The following is an 18,470-nucleotide window of genomic DNA, read 5'->3' as shown; positions in this document are numbered from 1 at the left end:
GAGGACATGTGGACAGTTTGTCCTCCAGCAGCAGAGTGAGGACATGTGGACAGTCTGTCCTCCAGCAGCAGAACTAAGGGAACCTCAGGAAACCCAAACCAACCCGAACTATAGGACTGATCAGAAAGGAAAGTCTTAAAGCAGACAGGGTGTCAGCCTGAGAACTGGAAGCTCCGCCTCCTGTTCTCCTTTTAGAACCTTTAGGAACCACAAGGAAACCTGCAGCCTGAAAGCGAAGAACTCTGTTAGCAAAATATGGACCAATAAGATCTTTAATACAAGATGGATCTCCGTTGTTGAGAGCTTCGGATGTTAGAAGGAAGAGATAAAATTTTATTCTTTTCAGCTGATTAACCTTCAGAAGTCGCTCCAATTCAAGATGGCTGCCACAGCTAATTGACCCGAACATAATGAAAAATGTCTGACCCTCAGTGAAACAGCCCGGTTCAGGCGGACTTATGAGTCCAGAACCAGGTTTGATTATCTGGATCTGTAGAGCATCAGGTCAGAACGTTCGGTTTCGTCTCCCGTCCATCTGTCCACCTGTCCACGTGTCCACCTGTCCACCGCTCTCAGCGCCACTCTGGACGGGTCAGCGCCGACATCTGATTGGTGCGGAGCAGACGGCGGCTCGGCGACGACAGGAAGTCTTTTGTGAAGCCGTTCAGCAAACAAAGCAGCAGCTGTTGGTTCTGCTGAGATGGGACCGACTGTCCTCGGCCCAAACAGACCGGTCCAAACCTGGTTCTGGTTCCAGAGAACCGTAGAGACGAACATCGTTCAGAAGATAATTTCACAACTGCGCTGTTCTTATCGACCTACAGGGACGACCTGAGACTGAGAGCTCGGCCGTCTCGATTTTGCAGAGAGAAGATTTAATAAACTGAATAAAACTCTGGAAACAGTTTGTTGTTTCTGTCAGCCGGTCCTGCTGAGTCAGGCTCAGTCCTGGTCCCAGGAGGGCTGATTAGGGACCCGGGAAGTGACGGGGACATGTCCACAGGGCTCAGAGCGAGACAGGCTGTCCTCCTGCTACACTCTGCTTCGGTCCACAGAGACCAACGCTCCAGACTTCAGGACAAACAGAGTTTTAGTTTCAGTCTGAAAGAAGCTAAAATCTCATGAACTTCAGCTCTCATTGAAAAAACACAGAGATCTCTTCAGTCCCTTCAAAATAAAGTTCTCTATAATCTATTTCAGCTGTTTTGCTAGTTCTATTTTAGCTAGTTTATATTTTAGCTACTGTTCTGCTCATTCTCACTTCTGTTTATGGTTTTACTAAACTTATCTTTTAGCTGTGGTTTAGCTAATTTGACCTTTTAGCTGTGGTTTAGCTACATTTAGTTTTTCTTGTTCAGGTTTTATTCGTCTGAGAATCTTTAGTTCCTGAAGCCGACAGGAACCTGGAGGCGGAGTCTGTAGAGGATGGAGTCTGTGGGGCGGGGTCTCATAGGAGGCGGAGTCTCAGTGGTCCTCACTGTTAGAGGCCGGTCGGAGACTCAAAATGATGAGAAAAAAGGTCAATTTTCTTGTCAGTCTCAGATTTCTGTGAGTTCGAGATGTCGGCAACAAGTCAGCAACCAGTTTGAGTTTGTTGCCCAACTTCTCTGAACTTCAAAGCGAGGAGATTAAGATCCTCTGAGACTCGCCAGAGAAGAACCCTCGCCAACTTCTCGAGACGTTTCGGAGACTCCGACCCCCGATGCTGTTTTCGCCTCCTGGTCTCCAGCAGCCGAAGTCCAGCTTCAGATGAAGACGTTTTGTTTTGAGCTGGTTGTCCTCCTGCTGAGGACTCATCTGAATCTGGACCGACTGGAGACCCGAAGGTCCGGAGCGAAGACTCGATCTAACCGAACTGAGAACCCGATTCTCAGTTGGATCTGAACTTAGACTCGTCGGACTCGTCTGACGATCTTTGACTCGGTTAAAGGTTTCCGGTCTCTGTCGATCCTCCGGGCAGAAGTGAAATTAGGAAAGTTCTGGTTCAGGAAATGCAGCTTCCTGCTCGTCTCATGATGCTTCTTCCTCTTTCTGCTTCAGTGAAACAGAATCGGGTTTTTGACCCCGGAGCCGAAATGAAACCGAACTTTTCTCTCTTTATTTGTTCTCGTTTCGTTTCTCATCAGGAAAAAAATCTGTAAATATTTGATTATTTTCCTGTTTTTAGTTTCTTGTTTGTGGTTTTTTGCAGCCAAACTACTCCCACCTACTTTCTGTTATTCATACAGCCGAATGTTTGGCTCATTCAGCCAAAGGCTGCTGGGACTTCTTTACTGTTTGATTTATTAAACTTTATTTACGATCATTTTCCCCACAGAAATACACAGAGATCTCTGTAATTCCTACATTTTTCTCTGACAGCTACGTCAACAAAGCTTCTCTTTTTTGTTAGTTTTGCTCCCATTAGCTTTTGGCTACTGTCTTGCTAATTATAGCTTGTAGCTACTATTTTGCTTATATTGGCTTTTACCTACCATTTAGCTCATTTCAGATTTTAGCTGCAACTTTGCTAATTTTAGGTTTAGCTACTATTTTGTTCATTTTAGCTGTTTGGTGATCTCTTTCTCAGAGTTTTGTTAAAATCTGATGATATTTTGCTAACAGAAAAACAGTCAGTTACATGTTCTCACACCTTTCGTGGACGTGACGAAGACAGGAAGACAGTAAAACCAGAATGTCTCTAATTTTAGACTTCAGCTTCCTGGTTGAGGACTCGCTGTGGCGACAGCAGCTTCGGCTTCAGGGCGCTTTAAAACCACCAAAAACGTTCTTCGGCCTCTACAAGCCGAAGATCTGCCCATCGATACGAGCAGGAAGGAGCTGTGGGACGTCTGGATTGATCTGTCCAGGTCCAGAGGAGAGAAGACGGGAGTCTCAGTCTCAGGCTGAGGACAAGGAGTCCTCGTTAACAGAGGTTTTCTCTTCAGTTTGCAGCTCAAACCTGAAACGAATCCGTTTTTATCCGAGGTGTTTCAAACCGGGAGTCTTTTTGTTTGAGCAGAAATGAAACCCACAGCAGAGACGGATTCACATCCTGGAGGATGGAGCATAAGGTGCAACATTCAGCTGACAAACAAACAAACAAACAAACACAGGAGGAGGTGGAACCAGCAGCCCAGAAAATCAGACGATTCTTACAGTTAAAGACCAAAGAGTCCCTGAAGGAATGCTTGTCGCCCGCTGCTTTCAGTTTTACACTCAGATCATCTTGTGTTGAGGAATGGAGCTGATTTTTTTACCCAGCAGCCACTTCTCAGACGTCATGGCGGCGAGAGATTGAGGCCAAACCTTCGCCTCTCCGTGAAAACAGATGGAGGTTAACGGCAGAAACACGGTTAAATAAAAACAGAAAACCGACGGAAGCGTTACCAGATTCTTTTCTTACTCAGATCGTCTCGTCTGCTGCTCAGGTTTCTCTCCACACGTCCAGCAGGAAGACTGATGGATCCACCAGATGGAAAAATAAAATCACTCAGGAAATACTGTCCATGAATTACGGAAAACTTTGGTGAGAAAACCTCCCGGCGGAACCAGCATCGTGCTTCAGCCGGTGTTTCAGCTCTGACTCAGAGCTGCGGGTTCAAATCCAGAGGAGATGGTTCTGGACTTCAGCTGTGAGACCCGATGAACTCTGAGGGAAGATCAAAACGTCAAACATCTTTCGATAACTCCCACTGGACTCGTACGTTTAGAATAATCTGCACCATCAGTATATACAGGGTCTATTTAGGCTCCGCCCACATACACAGTCGATATTCGGTTGAGAAAATGGTAACAAACCAAACAAATATTAGCTGATGTGTGACCAGAGTGGCCCATCAGTGAGTCAAACAAAGACCCTAATGAGCCTCTATTGTGAGGAGAGTGAGTTAATCTGCAGGTGAATCCATCTTACAGAACATCTCAGCTTTAAAAGCTGGAGCTCCACCCTCTCTGCTTTTTGAACTGAGACAAACGTCTTCAGCTGCAGAATTAAGGTCCAGTTGTTTTTGTTTTTAACCTTTTATTTTGGCGGTAGCTAAAGTTGTTTAATAAGCCTGAAACATGTAAACAACCGACACTCGTTAGGTTAGCCTTTAGCCTAGCCTGGATGAAGACTCTTGCCTCTTCATCTATGACTGCTGAGCAGAACATCATCAAAGACGACTGGACCGCCAAAATAAAAGCCCTTAAATGGTGCTCAGACTGCGAGTCCTGCTCTCCCTGAACACCTGGTTGAGGTTACCGCTGACCCGTCACGCCAGGATGTCTCCTGTTGGTCCAACACAGGAAGTGCCGAAGCCTAAAACATCTCAAAGGTCACTTGTTGTAGAAAAGCCGCCTGATTGGCTGCTGTTCGTCCAACGTCCTATTTATATCTCGCCGTCCCCCGAGCAACCTTTCACTCGCAGAACGAACCGATTCTCTTTGTGTCTTAAGAGCTTCTTGTGAGCCTTTGTGTCTGTGTGTGGGCAGCGTTTCTCTGAAATGGAAAAGGCTTCAAAGCGGCGGCGTACCTCCGGAGAGATGGGGGCGTTTGTGAGCCGCTCAGCAGCACGGCTCGGTTCCTCTCCGTCTGCCTCTTTCTTCACACATTAGGTCACCTCGTGAGTTTCTGTTTCTGTAAGAACCACAGGAGAACCAGCCGTTAATCATCCCCAGCGACGTTTCCCGTCTGCCTCTCAGTATTTACGGTCCGCACATAGTTTCCGTTTCCCTCCGGTGATTAAAACCCTCTGAGTGATCCGTGACTCCGTGCCCTTATGGGTCTCAGGTTCTGTGGAAACCAGAGGAACGTTCCTGAATGTGTTCTGCTGAGGTTGGAGCCGCAGAGGAGCAGATCTGACAGCTTTCCTCATCCCAGGGAGTTCCCCCAGGAGGTCAGAGTCCCTCCCCTCCCTCCAGAGGGTCATTACGGTCTTCGTTGGACCGGTCAGTTTACGGACGAGACGTTAGTTTTGAATCTAACGTTTGACCAAAACACCTCTAAACTGAGGCCGGCAGAGACCTTAATGACCCTCAGGAAGAAAGGAAGGTGGAGGGATTTGCATGTGAGTTCAGCCTCTGGATGATCGATCAACAAACGAAGCTCTGAAGCTAAAATCTGTCTGAGCTTTGATTGCGGCTGTGGACGGCATTTTCAGAGGTTCTCAGCTTGTCCCCAGCAGTGAGACTGTCCCTCAGCTTCTCCTCAGCAGTGAGACCGTCCCTCAGCTTGTCCCCAGCAGTGAGACTGTCCCTCAGCTTCTCCTCAGCAGTGAGACCGTCCCTCAGCTTGTCCCCAGCAGTGAGACTGTCCCTCAGCTTGTCCCCAGCAGTGAGACTGTCCCTCAGCTTGTCCCCAGCAGTGAGACTGTCCCTCAGCTTGTCCCCAGCAGTGAGACCGTCCCTCAGCTTGTCCCCAGCAGTGAGACCGTCCCTCAGCTTGTCCCCAGCAGTGAGACTGTCCCTCAGCTGGTCCCCAGCAGTGAGACTGTCCCTCAGCTGGTCCCCAGCAGTGAGACTGTCCCTCAGCTTTAACTGTCGGCTGTTTTCTGACTTCAGCTTCTGTCCAAAAGACCTGAAGGCGAAGCTTTTTGGTTTTCAGTCCTTTAGAGTTGTTGACGTTTAAACTCTTGTCTCCTGTTGTTGTTGTCCAAACAGACGTCCTGATGTCCTTAAAGTCACTTATAAAACTCTTTTCGTGTTTCACACTTTAAGCGTCTCAGATTAATAAACCGACGTCTGTCTTTGTGGGGACATCTGGTCCAGCTTCGTCTTGTTTTGTCTTTCCAGGCCGACAGATTTATTTTAGCCGACATGAAGGTTGTACCTTTACAGATGCTGGTCGTAGCTGAGCGTCCTCCTCTGACGGATCAGATCTGTGGGGTCAAAGGTTCAGTCCTGGTTTCTCTCTACTTCCTGTAGGATTAATATTTGTCACGTTTCCTGTTTGTTTTATAAATAAAGTTGGATTAGATTGAATCCTGTGAGTTCTGTGACACTCCGTAAAACAAACCGTTAAAGGATCTGAGCGACACACACCCTGTCGACCTTGAGTGTGGGTGTGTGTGTGGATGTGTGTGTGTCTGTGCGTGGGTGTGTGTGTGTGTGTGCGTCTCTCTGACGTGCCTTCAGGTGGGCGCAGCGGTGATGTCGGAGGTCTTGTGTCTGTTACATGATCCCCCTCCCCCCTCGTTGGCGAGCTGAGGATGGGGGATGCTGCTGGTTGCCATGGAGACGCTCCCTGTAGGGATGTTTGTGTTCACCGGGGGGGGATTTGTCTCTGCAGCAGCCATCTCCTCTGTTGCTGCTCAGATCTGATCTGAAACATTTTCTGTTTTTATTCAGTTTAAACAAACAAACAAACAAACAAGTAAGCATCCTGGTCTTTTATATATTTGTATTTGTCTTTGCTGAACTTTTTGTTTTTAATAACATTAAAGTATATATTTGTGTATTTTCGTTAATAAACCTTCAGCTGAACCAGAACCAGGTCGACTTCTACGTCAGAGCTGCAGATCTCCGGTACAAACGAGGAGAACCTGGTCCTGGTTTGGGCTGATTGGACCCTCAGAACCATCTGATGAAGATGTTCTGGGTTCACGCTGATTAACTGCTTTTCTTCCTCAAACACAGACCTTAATTCCTCCTCCTCCTCCTCTTCCTCTTCCTCCTCCTCCTCTTCCTCCTCCTCCTCTTCCTCCTCCTCCTCCTCTTCCTCCTCCTCCTCCTCTTCCTCTTCCTCCTCCTCCTCCTCCTCCTCCTCTTCCTCGGCTGCTGTTTCTGGGTCACGATGACTTTATATGAATAATAAACAGCTGTCTGCTTTAAAGGGATTATTTATAGAGTCGGACTCACTTCCTGTTGTCACGTCTTCATTTCCTGTCAGACCTGTTTGTTTCTGCGGCTGAAACGTCTCGTTCGTACGGTGGCCCTGAAGTCCAAAAACCACCAGCCTGCCTGCTGATTGGACGACGGCGCCGCTTGGCGTTTGAACAGGAAGTTATTCCGCCTGAAGCGTAGCTGCCGCTGTCCGAGAAGATTTACAGTCAGGACAAACGTACGAGGAGACGCTGGACACACGCAAAGGTCAAACAGTGCCGTCATCCAATCAGCGGCGTCTCATGTTTCCCGCTGGTGCCTCCCTCCCCCCGTTGGGTCATGGTTTGTTGATGCGGTTTGGACTTTCACCTCACGGCGTCCAGAACCGAAGTGAAACTGAGGCCGTTTGTTGTTTGACGTCCCAAGAGGTGCGGGGCTTATTTTTCCTTGAACCTGCATGTTCAGCTGATCCGCTCTTCAAGATGGCCGCAACAGCTAATCCAGCCATAAGTGTCTGGAGTTGGTGGGTGGAGCTCAGACTGGGTGTGGTAGTAGCTGAGAGTCGTCCTCTGAAGGACCCTGCTGGCAGCTTCCTGTTTGCTTCCTGTTTGCTTCCTGTTTCCTTCCTGTTTCCTTCCTGTTTGCTTCCTCAGCTTCAGGACTCAAATGAATCAGATTAAATGGGAATAAATCTGTCTCCGGTGGGATTAATAATCCGACTCCAGGTGTTCTCTCTGAGTGATTCTTTCTTCTTCTCTGTCTTCTTCAGGGCTCTGTACGCCTACGAGGACGACAGCAACGACCTGACGCTCTCTGCATCCGGAGGTACGCCCGTTCCCCCGACAGCTGGGACCCCAACAGGTCCTTCAGGTCCTGTGGGTCCCGCAGGTCCTACAGGTTCTGTGGGTCCTGCGGGTCCTGCAGGTCTTTCAGGTCCTTCTGGTCCTTCAGGTCCTGCGGGTTCTCCATCCGATGATCGCGCTCGGCAGGAAACACCGTCACATCAGCCAGGCATGGAGGAAATTCTGAGCTAAACAGACGATGAGGTCCTTTAAGGAACCCGTTGAGTCGACGACTTGGTTCTGACCGGCGTGTCGTCGAGTCCTCAACTCATTGGCTGATTTATTTCAGTTCATTCAGACAAAACCAGTTTGACTCTGAAGATCCCTGAAACTAATCGAATCGTTTTTAACTCAGTTCTCTGAACCTAAAAAAGCTCTGATTCAACAGGAAACAGTGAAGTTTAAATATATAAAGTCCAATTTAATCCAAAATCCTCTGTCTTATTCACTTCAGTTCATTTATTTCAGGTTAAAACATAAAATCTGTTTCCTACCCTCCGCTTCAGTCCAATTCATTAAATCATTTAAATCCCTCCGATTCAAACTGTTCCGTTTTAAATCTTTTCTTTTGAACAGTTTTAATCTCATAAAGAGAAGAAATCAGATTATAATTTAAACCCAGTCCCAGTCAGTCCGATTCATTCCTGTTCTCCACAGACCCGTTTATTTATCCCGGTTCTGTTCATTACATGTCAACAAACCTCCGGTTCAGTCCCGTTCCTCGGTTCGGTTCTGATCCACGTCCGTTCATCCGGGTCCAGTTGAATGGGACTGATTACTGTTTGAATTGTTGTTCCCGGGCCTAATGGACCCGTGGTTCTGTCTGTGCTGCAGGAGGCGGTCTGCCGGAGATCACGCTGACCTTCGACCACGGCCGGGTGATGTACGGCTTCTGCAGCCTGAAGGAGCCGGCCGCCGCGCTGCCGCGCTACATCCTCATCAACTGGGTGAGCCGGGCCCAGCAGAACCTGCGGGTCGCCACGGGTCGCAGCACAGCTTTAATCTGACGGGTCATCGTCATAAGGGGGGGCGGACCTGGAGCCGGTCCGGTCCGGAGGTGCAGGTTCAGCAGATCTGTCCTCAGAAATAATCATTTAAACTGAGAGCTCCAACAGGACCAGGTCCAAGCAGGACCGGGTCCAAACAGGACCGGGTTTAGAGCTCCAACAGGACCAGGTTTAGAGTGAATGAAGGAAGCCGGCGGTTCTGACGGGAACAGAACCAGGACGGGGATGAAGCTGCGGCCGGCGAACAAACAGATGATCCTGATTGGCTCTCGGGGAGCTTCCTGTGAATAAGCGCTGATTACTGAAGCACCTGAAGCCCGTCGGAGAAAAGCTGCTGATGAGCAGAACCAGAGGAAGCCGGACCTCAAAGAGAGACTCAATAATGATTCCGAGGGATAAAAATAAAATTTTTACTTCTCGCTCCTCGTTGTTTGACGTGTTCCTCTTTTCTTCCCGCCCCGGCAGGTCGGAGAAGATGTCCCGGACGCCAGGAAGTGCGCCTGTGCCAGCCACGTCGCCACCGTCGCCGACTTCTTCCAGGTCAGGAGCGCCGCCGCTCGCCGTTAAATCCCGCCTCCCTGAACGTGACTTCCTGTTGTTACCTGTTGGCATCGGTGGCGCCGCTGTCTCATTGGACATTTAGTTTCCGTCTTCCTCGAGCGCCGACCTTCAGTTCGTCTCTGGTTAACGACTGCTGGCGACGCAGGATTGACAAGAAAAAACGTAAATCTCACCCGACAGGCGGAAATGATGGCGGCGTCCTTCAAACGGCGTCCGCCAAACAGTTTCTGAAACGTCTCGAAGCGTCCGAGAGGCTCGAGGGTCGCGGCGCATCGAGCTCGTGTCACTGGAGTCTCGAACCAGTCTCCAACTCTTCTCGGTTTAGTTTCCGTGAGTCGGGAAGTGTCAGAAACCTGAGACGACTCGGGGACGCTTTGGAGACCAAACTGGAACTGATTTGAGACACAAAGTAGAATAAATTTCAGTCAAACTGAGACATAATTGGGACTCTTTGGGACTAAATTCAGTGAGATTCAGTTTCGTGTCTCTAATCCGTCCCAGTCCAGTAAAATTAGGCTGCTGTTTTCATCGTTTGTAAAGAAGTTTTCAAAATGTCTCCAAACGTCCACCTGAGTCCCAGGACGTCCACCTCGGGAACTTTGTGTGTGATGAAATTTCCTCTCAAATTGTTTTGAGCGTCTGGATTCAGTTTCAGAGGGTTTAGAGACCGAAGAAACCAAACTGTGACTGAAGACAGGAAAAAAAGAATAAACTGTGATCAAATTGAGACATAATTGAGACACTTTGGGACTAAACTGGGACAGAAATCCGATTTATTCTCAGTAACATCCGGACAGAAACGTGTTGTTTGCCGTTTAGTTGCAAACAGAGTCTCCAAAGTGTCTCCAAAGGTCCTCGGCTTCGTTGCGTCTCACTCTCAGGACACGTTCTGGACATTTTACTCAACATACTTTCCGGCTGCGGCGTCGCGGCGGGCGTCTCAAACTTGTCTCCATTTAGTTTCCGTGACTCCAGCTGACGGTGAGACGCTGCGTTCAGAGATTCAGGGTTACGGAAATGAAACCGAGAACAGATTGAGACATTTTAAAAACGCCACACCTGCTGCAGCAGATTAGGCTTTAAATAATCTCTTCTATTTGACTTTGAACATTACTGTCCATCGGGTCCATTCAGGGGACGAGGGACAAACAGAAATGGACGCCCCGTCCCCGTAGATACGAGCCTAAAAACGCGTCCCGTTCAGAGAAGCGGCGAGCGGCGCCTCATCGCATTAGAACCTGTAGGAGGATGAAAGGACGTGACGAACGGCGTCCCTTTGTGAAGTAATCTCTGAAAGCGGTGCCGTTCGCACCTGTACGCCCGCCTCGCTGTATTTTTGGATTTACAGAGCAGATAAAAACCACTGAGATGAAAGCAGAGGTGGGTTTTTTATTTATACATTTTTTATGGCCGCTGAAAAGTGTTTGAGTGTCATTATTCTAAGTGGCAGCTTCTTCTCCCACACAGCATCAACTTCATCACGCCGGCAGGGTTTTAAATAACCCTTTTAGAGACGCACATATTGTGTTTCCATCACTTCCAGGGCATTAAAGGGACCGAGATTAATTTCCCGCAGCTCCGAAACGTCCGTATTCACAAGAATACCAACAGACTGATATACGATCAGGAGCGTCCGGAAGCCGAGAAAAGCTTTTATTCTGCACCCAGTGATTTCTCTTCTGCTTCAGCGGCGACAAATCTAAACGGGACAAATTAGGACGATGAAGTCGTCAGCAGAGGCTGAGGTTACGTCCTTGGCTAACAGATCGATACGCAGCCAACCCTGAAAACTGAGCAGCTCCTCCTTCAGGCTGGGCGCGTGTCCAACTCGTCTGTCCACCGCAGCGTCCATGACTGTCCTTCATATTAGCATGAGAAAAAACAAAATTACACACGTCTGTTGCTAAGATATTAGCATGAATAGGCTGGCTGTTAGCCAAAGCTAACACCTAGCATCTCAAGGTTAAAAATAACCTGCTGGATTACAGAGTTTTCAGCAGGAAGAGGCTAACACACCTAGCATTAAACACTTCTGTAGGCAGAAATTAGCATGAATAGGCTAACCGTTAGCACGAAGCTAACATCCAGCATCTTGTTAGCATCGCAGTTTAATTTAATTCATCTTAACGAGAATACAAAGAAAACAATGTTCCATTCAAGCTAATTAGCAGTCTGAAAAGCTAAATGCTAACAGTTAGCTTGTATAAACTGTTGTCATTCTAACCTGTTTTGGCTACTAGCAAACAAAAGCTAGCTTTAATAGCTACTAACTGGGTTTGTCTTCTGTTATTTTAGGTAAAACTTGAAACATCCTCTTAGTTTCTTATACCTTTACTAAAACGTTACCATGACAGGCTAACCATTAGCATGCTAAGGCTAACAACTAGCCTCTCATGGCTGGGTTACACGTTTCTTCAGACGGACATTAGCATCACACTTTAACTTTATTGCATTTAAACATAATTTAAAAAATTAATTAAGTTAAACAAACGTTTCAACTGTTGCTTCGTATAAAAAAGCAGATTGTAGTTTGGATTTTAGAGAAGCTAAAATGCTAAAATTAGCACGTCAGTCTGCTGGATCATCCTGATTTGGCTAATGCTAAGCTAAAGTTAGCTTTCTTAGCTGCTAGCTCGGTTTGTTTATGAACAGCCTAAACTGAGACGTCCCCGTCTTCCCAGGGGGTGGAGGTCATCATCAACGCCAGCAGCCTGGACGACATCGACCCGTTGGCTATCGGGCAGCGGCTGACCAACGGGACGGCGGCGGTGGCGAGCCCGGTTCTGAGCCGCCTGAAAACCCGAGACGAGGAGCACGCGGACGTGGTACGAGGAGAAACTGAACACGATTTAAAAAAAGAAAAAAAGGTCAAATTAAATGCGACAAACTGTTCCTATAAAACGAAAAGAAGAAGCTTGATGACGAGACGATAATTCAGCTCCTGAACAAACCTTCGTCCTCCTGTCCTCCTGTCTTCCTGTCTTCCTGTCCTCCTTGCAGGGCACCGTGTACCAGAAGACCAACGCAGAGGTGGAGATGAAGAAAATCAATAGAGAGGAGTTCTGGGAGCAGGCCAAGGTTCGTGTTGGAAGCAAAGAAAACAAAAACCAGAGGAAGAGCTGCTGTGATGCTAAAGCTACGTTAGCATCACAGTCAGCCAGTACAAGATGGCCGCCGTCGGATCTGTCCGGACTCATTTCTGTTTGGTCTCCCAGCGCGAAGAGGAGCTGAGGAAGGAGGAGGAGAGGAGGAAGGCCGCAGAGGAGCGGCAGCGTTTCGAGGAGGAGCGGATGGAGCTGGAGAGGAAGGAGCAGGAGAACCGAGAGATGAGGTACCGCGAGAGGGAGCAGCAGATCGAGGAGCACAGGTGGGCGCCCGTCCCTCAGCTCCCTCAGCTCCCGCCGGTCCCACCCGGAGCTTTTCTCGGCTCTGATGTCTGCAAATCTGTCCACAGGAAGAAGATGCAGGAGGAAGAGGAGGCCAAAGAAAGGCTGCAGAACCAGAACACCATCGTGAGTTTTTACTGAGCTGTCAGGAACCAGATGAACCTGAGAAGCATGATGTACGGAGTTAAATCAGTGCCACAATTCTGTTCTTTTTACCTAAAAAAAAATACGAAAAATAAATTAAACTGAAAGTCGAGTTTAAATCCTGAGCTTCAGAAACTAAAAATATATTCAAAACAAAAAGAAATTTAAATATTTATTTCAGTTTAAATGTAGTTTTTTATCTTATTTAAAAGATTAAATGACCAGAAATGATTCCTATTTTGTTGTTTTTTTCTCACAAATAGTTGGATGAATCTTTAAAAAGTGATTTCTGAGGAAAACAGGATAAAATCTACAATTAAATATAAAACTGGAGGTTAGTGAGGATCAAAAAATGTTTGAATGTAAAAGCATCAAACCAGAAACTTTAATGATAATATTATTGATAATAATTCTTCACCTTTAGGGAACAGCGCTCTTATTTTGAAGGCTTTTATCTCCCCTTCAGTACCTCTAAAGGATGAAAACAGGAACAAGCATCTAAAGAAAACACAACAACAAAATGTAGATTAAAACTTATTACATCATCTGGATCAGAACCAGAATCTGATCCATTGTTTCTGTTAAAACACCAACATGTTCTTCAGTTTTTTACAGACAGACAAACAGGAAACTTCGCGGTCGGAGGTAAAAACTCGACTCGACTCTGTTTAGGAGCTTCGTGGAACATTTTTGGCCCTCATGGAGCTCCGTACAGTTTGTGGTTCTGCTGCTCTCTGCTGCCCCTCGCTGGCCGCTGCTGGTTCTTACAGCTGAAGGTGTTTTTTTTTCTCTGCAGGCGTCGGAGCCGAGCATCGAGGACCTCCACCTGGACAAGAAGGAGTCGGAGGTGGAGGTCAGTCTGAGGAGCTCCTGGCGTTTCCTCAGAGGAAGGAAGAAAATGAAAAACTTTGTTACAGTTTCACCTTTTTAGTTTAGGATTATTGACGCTAAAACGTCTTTTTGACATTTGACTTAAGAACAGCCGATCCTTTATTGTCTCGTTTGTTCTGCAGCCTCTCGGGTCCTACCTGGAGGCCGTCAGGCGTGTTTTTTTCATGTTCGCCGCGTTTCGTTGTGTCCAGGAAGCGAAGGCCATCATCGCCCAGCGGTCGGGAAACCCTCGGGAGTTCTTCAAGCAGAAGGAGAGAGCCATGACCATCAGCGTGGACACCTCGCCCGTCTCCGTCCACAGGACCGGTAAACTCCTTCGATCCATGTTTGTGTCCGTGTCCCACGTCTGAAAACCCCTGCTCCACCGGGCAGAGCAGAAATCCTGGATTCAGGCGTCATTTCTTAGGTTACGTTCATCCGGTCTTTTCTTTCTGGGGGTTTCATAACCTCCGTCCAGATGTTGGTGAGATATTTTGCTAACAGGCGAACACCTTTCATGGTGGAGGGTGGTTCAAGACTTTTGCACAGCTCTAAGGTCACAGGGTCAAAGGTCAAACCACAGGTGACCCGTTTGTGAACACCTAGTCTGTGTTCTAACTCAGCTGGACCACTCATGAGTCAGGGATGATCCCTACTGATTTCAGGGTCACTCCCTGTCCATGCTCTGACTTCAGACCCGTGTCCTCAGGACTGCTGTGTTGAATTCCTGCTTCAGGTTCTGGTTCCGGACGTTCTTCGGATTAAATCGGACCTTCGTCGGGTCAACATGGCCGCCCGTTTGTCGCGTTTCATTTTGACGTGAAGAAACCTTCAAACGTACATCTGCGCTTCCACAAACAGACCTGAGACCTGAGGAAGTGTCTCCTCTGAGAGGACGTCCAGCTGTCCCTCAGGTTCTACCGTCCAGAGGTCCAAACATCTTCTGGTCTCAGATCTTTAACTGAGGAGAATTCACTCCTACATTTCCCCGTTTGGACTCACAGCTGAGAAGAAACTTAAGTTGTTTGTGATTCTGAGCAGCTTTAAGTTAGTAAAATATTAACATCATGTGGAGAAGTTAAGGTGCAGTTACCAGTTTCCACCAGCAGGTGGAGGAATTTAACCAGTTACTGATTTAACCAGAAAACCTGAATTAGTTCAAACTAATATTTATTGACTCCTGAGTCAGGGAATCCCAGCTGGACTCAATCAGACGATAAATCTGGTGAAATAAAAGTTAAATAAAAGTGAAAACAGGATTTTGTTTTCTGTCTGCAGCGTTTAAACTCTTCTTTGTCTTTTTCTTCTTCTTACCTTCATGTCCGCCATCTTTATATCTAAATACTAACTCCTCTGCGTTTTCTCATCTTTTCTTTCCTGGTCGGCTGAACTCCTGAACTCGTCCCTGTCTGCCGTCCCTGTCGTGTCCTTGTCCCTCCTCTCTGTCCTCGTCCGCCGCTTCATGTCCATGTCTTGTGTGTTTGTGTCCTCGTGTTGGTTTCTGTGTGTCGGCGCGACCGCCAGGCCGTTTGGACAGCCCGTTTTTGAGGCAGCAGCACAATCCCAGCAGCCCCGGTACAGCCACCCCGCCGCGGGGCGCATCCCCCCTCCGCACGCCGCCACACGCACGAACGCAGCCCGCCGCCGCAGCCGGTAGGTACAGCACAGGAACCGTTTGGAGGAGTACAGACGGAGCAGAAGCTCGGTGCAGGATCTTAAAACTAAATCTGATAAAACTCAGACCAAGAAAAGCTTTAAAGTTTTCTAAACTGAAGCAGAACCAGAACCGTGGAGACACGAGCGCCAAGGGAAGAATTTTCTTTGGTTTCCTAACCGATCAGCTTCACGGGATTCAGACAGTCGGAACAAAGCAAACTGAAACCGGTTTGCTTTCAGCTGGTTGGTTTCTCGTCGAGCTGCAGCCGTTGGGAGAAAAGAAACCAGTTTTCTGAATTTAAACTGTTTGTGACCAAAACACCAACAAGCGTCCAGCTGTTTAAAAATCAGGGCTTATTTTTGGGCTCACAGCAGATCTGTACTGTTGGCCGTGCACATTATTCTGTACCGGCAGTTTGGGATTCAAACCAGGTGGAGACCTGGTCTCCATCAGTCTCCACCTGGTCTCCATCAGTCCCCACCTGGTCTCCATCAGTCTCCACCTGGTCTCCATCAGTCTCCACCTGGTCTCCACCTGGTCTCCATCAGTCTCCACCTGGTCTCCATCAGTCTCCACTTGGTCCCCACCTGGTCTCCACCTGGTTTCCATCAGTCCCCACCTGGTCTCCACCTGGTCTCCATCAGTCTCCACCTGGTCTCCACCTGGTCTCCATCAGTCTCCACCTGGTCTCCATCAGTCTCAGCCCAGTCACATGTTACCTTCAGGACCGTCTGGATGAATCACCGTCCATTTTTAGTTTTGTAAATTGGACCAATTTTCCACTTCCTGCCCATTTAAAACGTGCCCACATCATGATGCTGCCACTACCGTACTTGGTGGTCCAGTGTTGTCTTGGAGCAGTCGGGTCGGTTCTTCAGGTTCCCCCTTGGTACCGTTGTTGTTCTTCCCGGGTTTCTGGTTCTTGCTCCTTTGTTTCTCGTCTTCCCTCCATTTTCTAACAATTAATCAACTCTTTTGAGGAAAATGACATTTTAACCGTTTCTGCCTTTGAACTCTTTACTTCTTAACATTTTTATTTTTCTGCTCTCTTCTAGTTGTTTATTTTTATTTTTATATCTAAAAGATGATTTCATCCAACATTTAAAACGATCACGAGGACAGACTCTGGACTTTAGTGATTTTGCTGAAAGAATTCATCTTTAACCCGTTTCAAGCAGAATTTAAGCCCCGCCCCCTGAAAGCCCGAACCTTCGGCTGTTTGTGTCGTCGTGCTTTAGCTGTCGTCCAGTCTGATGTGGAATTATTTTGTTTTCTGATTAAATGTTTGTCGGTTTGAATCAGCAGCAAACTGATCTCCTGACCCCTGACCCCCCCTTCCCCCCCTCGTGTCTCTGACGGATGTCTTTTGATTTTCACGCCTCTGGTTGTGGACTCCATCGCCGCTCTGCCCCCGATCGCTCAAACCGTCCTGCTGACGCCGTTAACCCACCGACCTGTGAGTGTTTGTGTAAAATGTGACGTCCCAAGTCATTCCCGAGTCATTCCCGAGTCGCCGCTCATTGAAAGTGGATCTTTGTCTTCAGTCTCAATGGAACTTCATCTCGTCGTCTGTGATTGTTGGATTTCAGGCCATGATGGGGATTTTTGTACATTTTAACCAGATTTCTGTCGCCCACCTTCCAGACAGCAACACGGTTCCTCGGTGGCTCAGAAATAAATAAAAAGTTATTTTTTTATCAGCAATACAAAAACCAAAACATTCAACCTTTAATACAGACAAAAGGAACAAAAATTGGGCTGTTTCAGAAAGTTCAGCTCATTAAAAACCTGTTTACAGATAAACAGGAAGCAGATATCAGTTTTAAAACGGAGGCCATTTTGACCCAGAGGTCGCCGCCGGGTTCGACTGAATGTCTTTGGAACGTGGCCAACTGCGACAGGAGGGAAAGGTCAAAGGGCAGATAATACAATGGCAAAAGATTGGAGTAAAAATATTAGATCAGTTTTTTAAGAACAGTTTCAGGAAAGTTTTTATTGGTTTTAAACTCCAACGTTTTCAGAATCAGATCATCTTTCTCCAAATGAAAACGCTGACTCTTATCTGCCGTTTTAACAGTTTCCTGTTTCTTCATCTGCAGCTTCTGGTGATGAGAAAATAAAACGTCTGACTGTAAAAACCAGAATCTCATGAAACATCTGAGAAGCTTTTATTGTGAAAAGTCTGAAAGACTCTGTGGTTTTAACTGGGGTTCAGTTTGGTGCTGTGTTCGTGTTTAAAAGATCCACTTTTCACCAGAATCCAGATGAGCGCACAGCTGGATTCTGGAGCTTTAATGAAACGTCCGTCCAGATGAGAGGAACCGACCCGTTCTCCGTTCAGCCTGCAGTGCCTGATAGTCAGCGTTTCTTCTGCTTCTTCAGTTCTTTATGTTCTCCTGCAGGGGGCGACGATGATGATGGTGATGAAGGGAGCACAGAGCGCAACATGGCCGCCGTCTCACCCATCCCTAAAATAGTCACGACACCAATCAAAGAGGACTTCAGTCGGGAGGACGAAGAGCGCAGAGAGGAGTGGGGTACGAGCGAACGCTGCTCACATGATTCATCCTCAAACCGGCAGAGAAGAAAATCTGCTCCTGAAAAGTCAAATATTAATATTAATACTTTCTTTACACCATGATGTTCGTCTCAGAGCACAAATATCATGATTGTTTGGGATTATTATTCACATTAATTTTATTCCATGAAGATTTTTGGTTCTTTAATCCTCTCGAATAATCCAAACATTTGTCTCAATTGGTCGTTGTGTGGGTAGATCAATAAATCAATAAATAACCTGAATGTTGAGTTTCCGTCAAACAGAAGAAACTTCTTTCAGAGTTTATTGTTATGGAAAGTTAGACTTTAACTTCCTGTGTTTTGAATGATTCTAGTTTGAAGTTTGATCATTTTAGAGATTTCGACTAATTCTGTCTGCCTTCATGACCTCAAAGTTTCCAGTTTCTGCAGCTAAATGCAGGAATGTTCGTCTTGTTCCACCTCAGAGGTTCAGCTTTCATTTCTAATTGGAGTTTCTGGGTTTTTTAATGAAAAGCGCAGCTGTGTTTGGCCCCTCCCCCTTGCTCCCCAGAAAAGGTGGGAATCACCATGGCAACCAGTGACTCAGAGTCCCTCAGTGAATCTTCTGTCGTTGCTGCCCCCATAGACTGTGTTATTTCTCTCTGACCAAAGCGTAACTAAAAGAGGAGAAAGTGAAAAA

The 18,470-nt window shown here is 47.2% G+C and overlaps 1 protein-coding gene across 5 annotated transcripts in view; it reads left to right on the top strand.

Annotated features, from left to right (window-relative positions):
- dbn1 (drebrin 1) overlaps positions 1-18,470 on the top strand; it is a 48,499-nt gene that overhangs the window by 27,415 nt on the left and 2,614 nt on the right. For 2 of the 5 annotated variants that reach the window (XM_025008199.2, XM_037979015.1), the window contains exons 2-12: positions 7,553-7,608; positions 8,460-8,572; positions 9,098-9,172; positions 11,875-12,060; positions 12,194-12,271; positions 12,409-12,560; positions 12,648-12,705; positions 13,520-13,576; positions 13,806-13,920; positions 15,118-15,246; positions 17,680-17,787. In XM_025008199.2, the coding sequence (XP_024863967.1) occupies positions 7,553-7,608; positions 8,460-8,572; positions 9,098-9,172; positions 11,875-12,060; positions 12,194-12,271; positions 12,409-12,560; positions 12,648-12,705; positions 13,520-13,576; positions 13,806-13,920; positions 15,118-15,246; positions 17,680-17,787 (1,127 nt within the window). Of the gene's footprint in view, positions 1-7,552; positions 7,609-8,459; positions 8,573-9,097; positions 9,173-11,874; positions 12,061-12,193; positions 12,272-12,408; positions 12,561-12,647; positions 12,706-13,519; positions 13,577-13,805; positions 13,921-15,117; positions 15,247-17,652; positions 17,788-18,470 lie in introns of all 5 variants that reach the window. The other 3 variants (XM_017426835.3, XM_025008201.2, XM_025008200.2) reach the window with 3 other exon arrangements.

This window comes from Kryptolebias marmoratus, linkage group LG13 (genome assembly GCF_001649575.2).
Source record: "Kryptolebias marmoratus isolate JLee-2015 linkage group LG13, ASM164957v2, whole genome shotgun sequence".
NCBI classification, from domain to species: domain Eukaryota; kingdom Metazoa; phylum Chordata; class Actinopteri; order Cyprinodontiformes; family Rivulidae; genus Kryptolebias; species Kryptolebias marmoratus.
The sequence above is the reverse complement of the archived record's forward strand: the minus strand, read 5'-3'. Positions and strand labels throughout refer to the sequence as shown.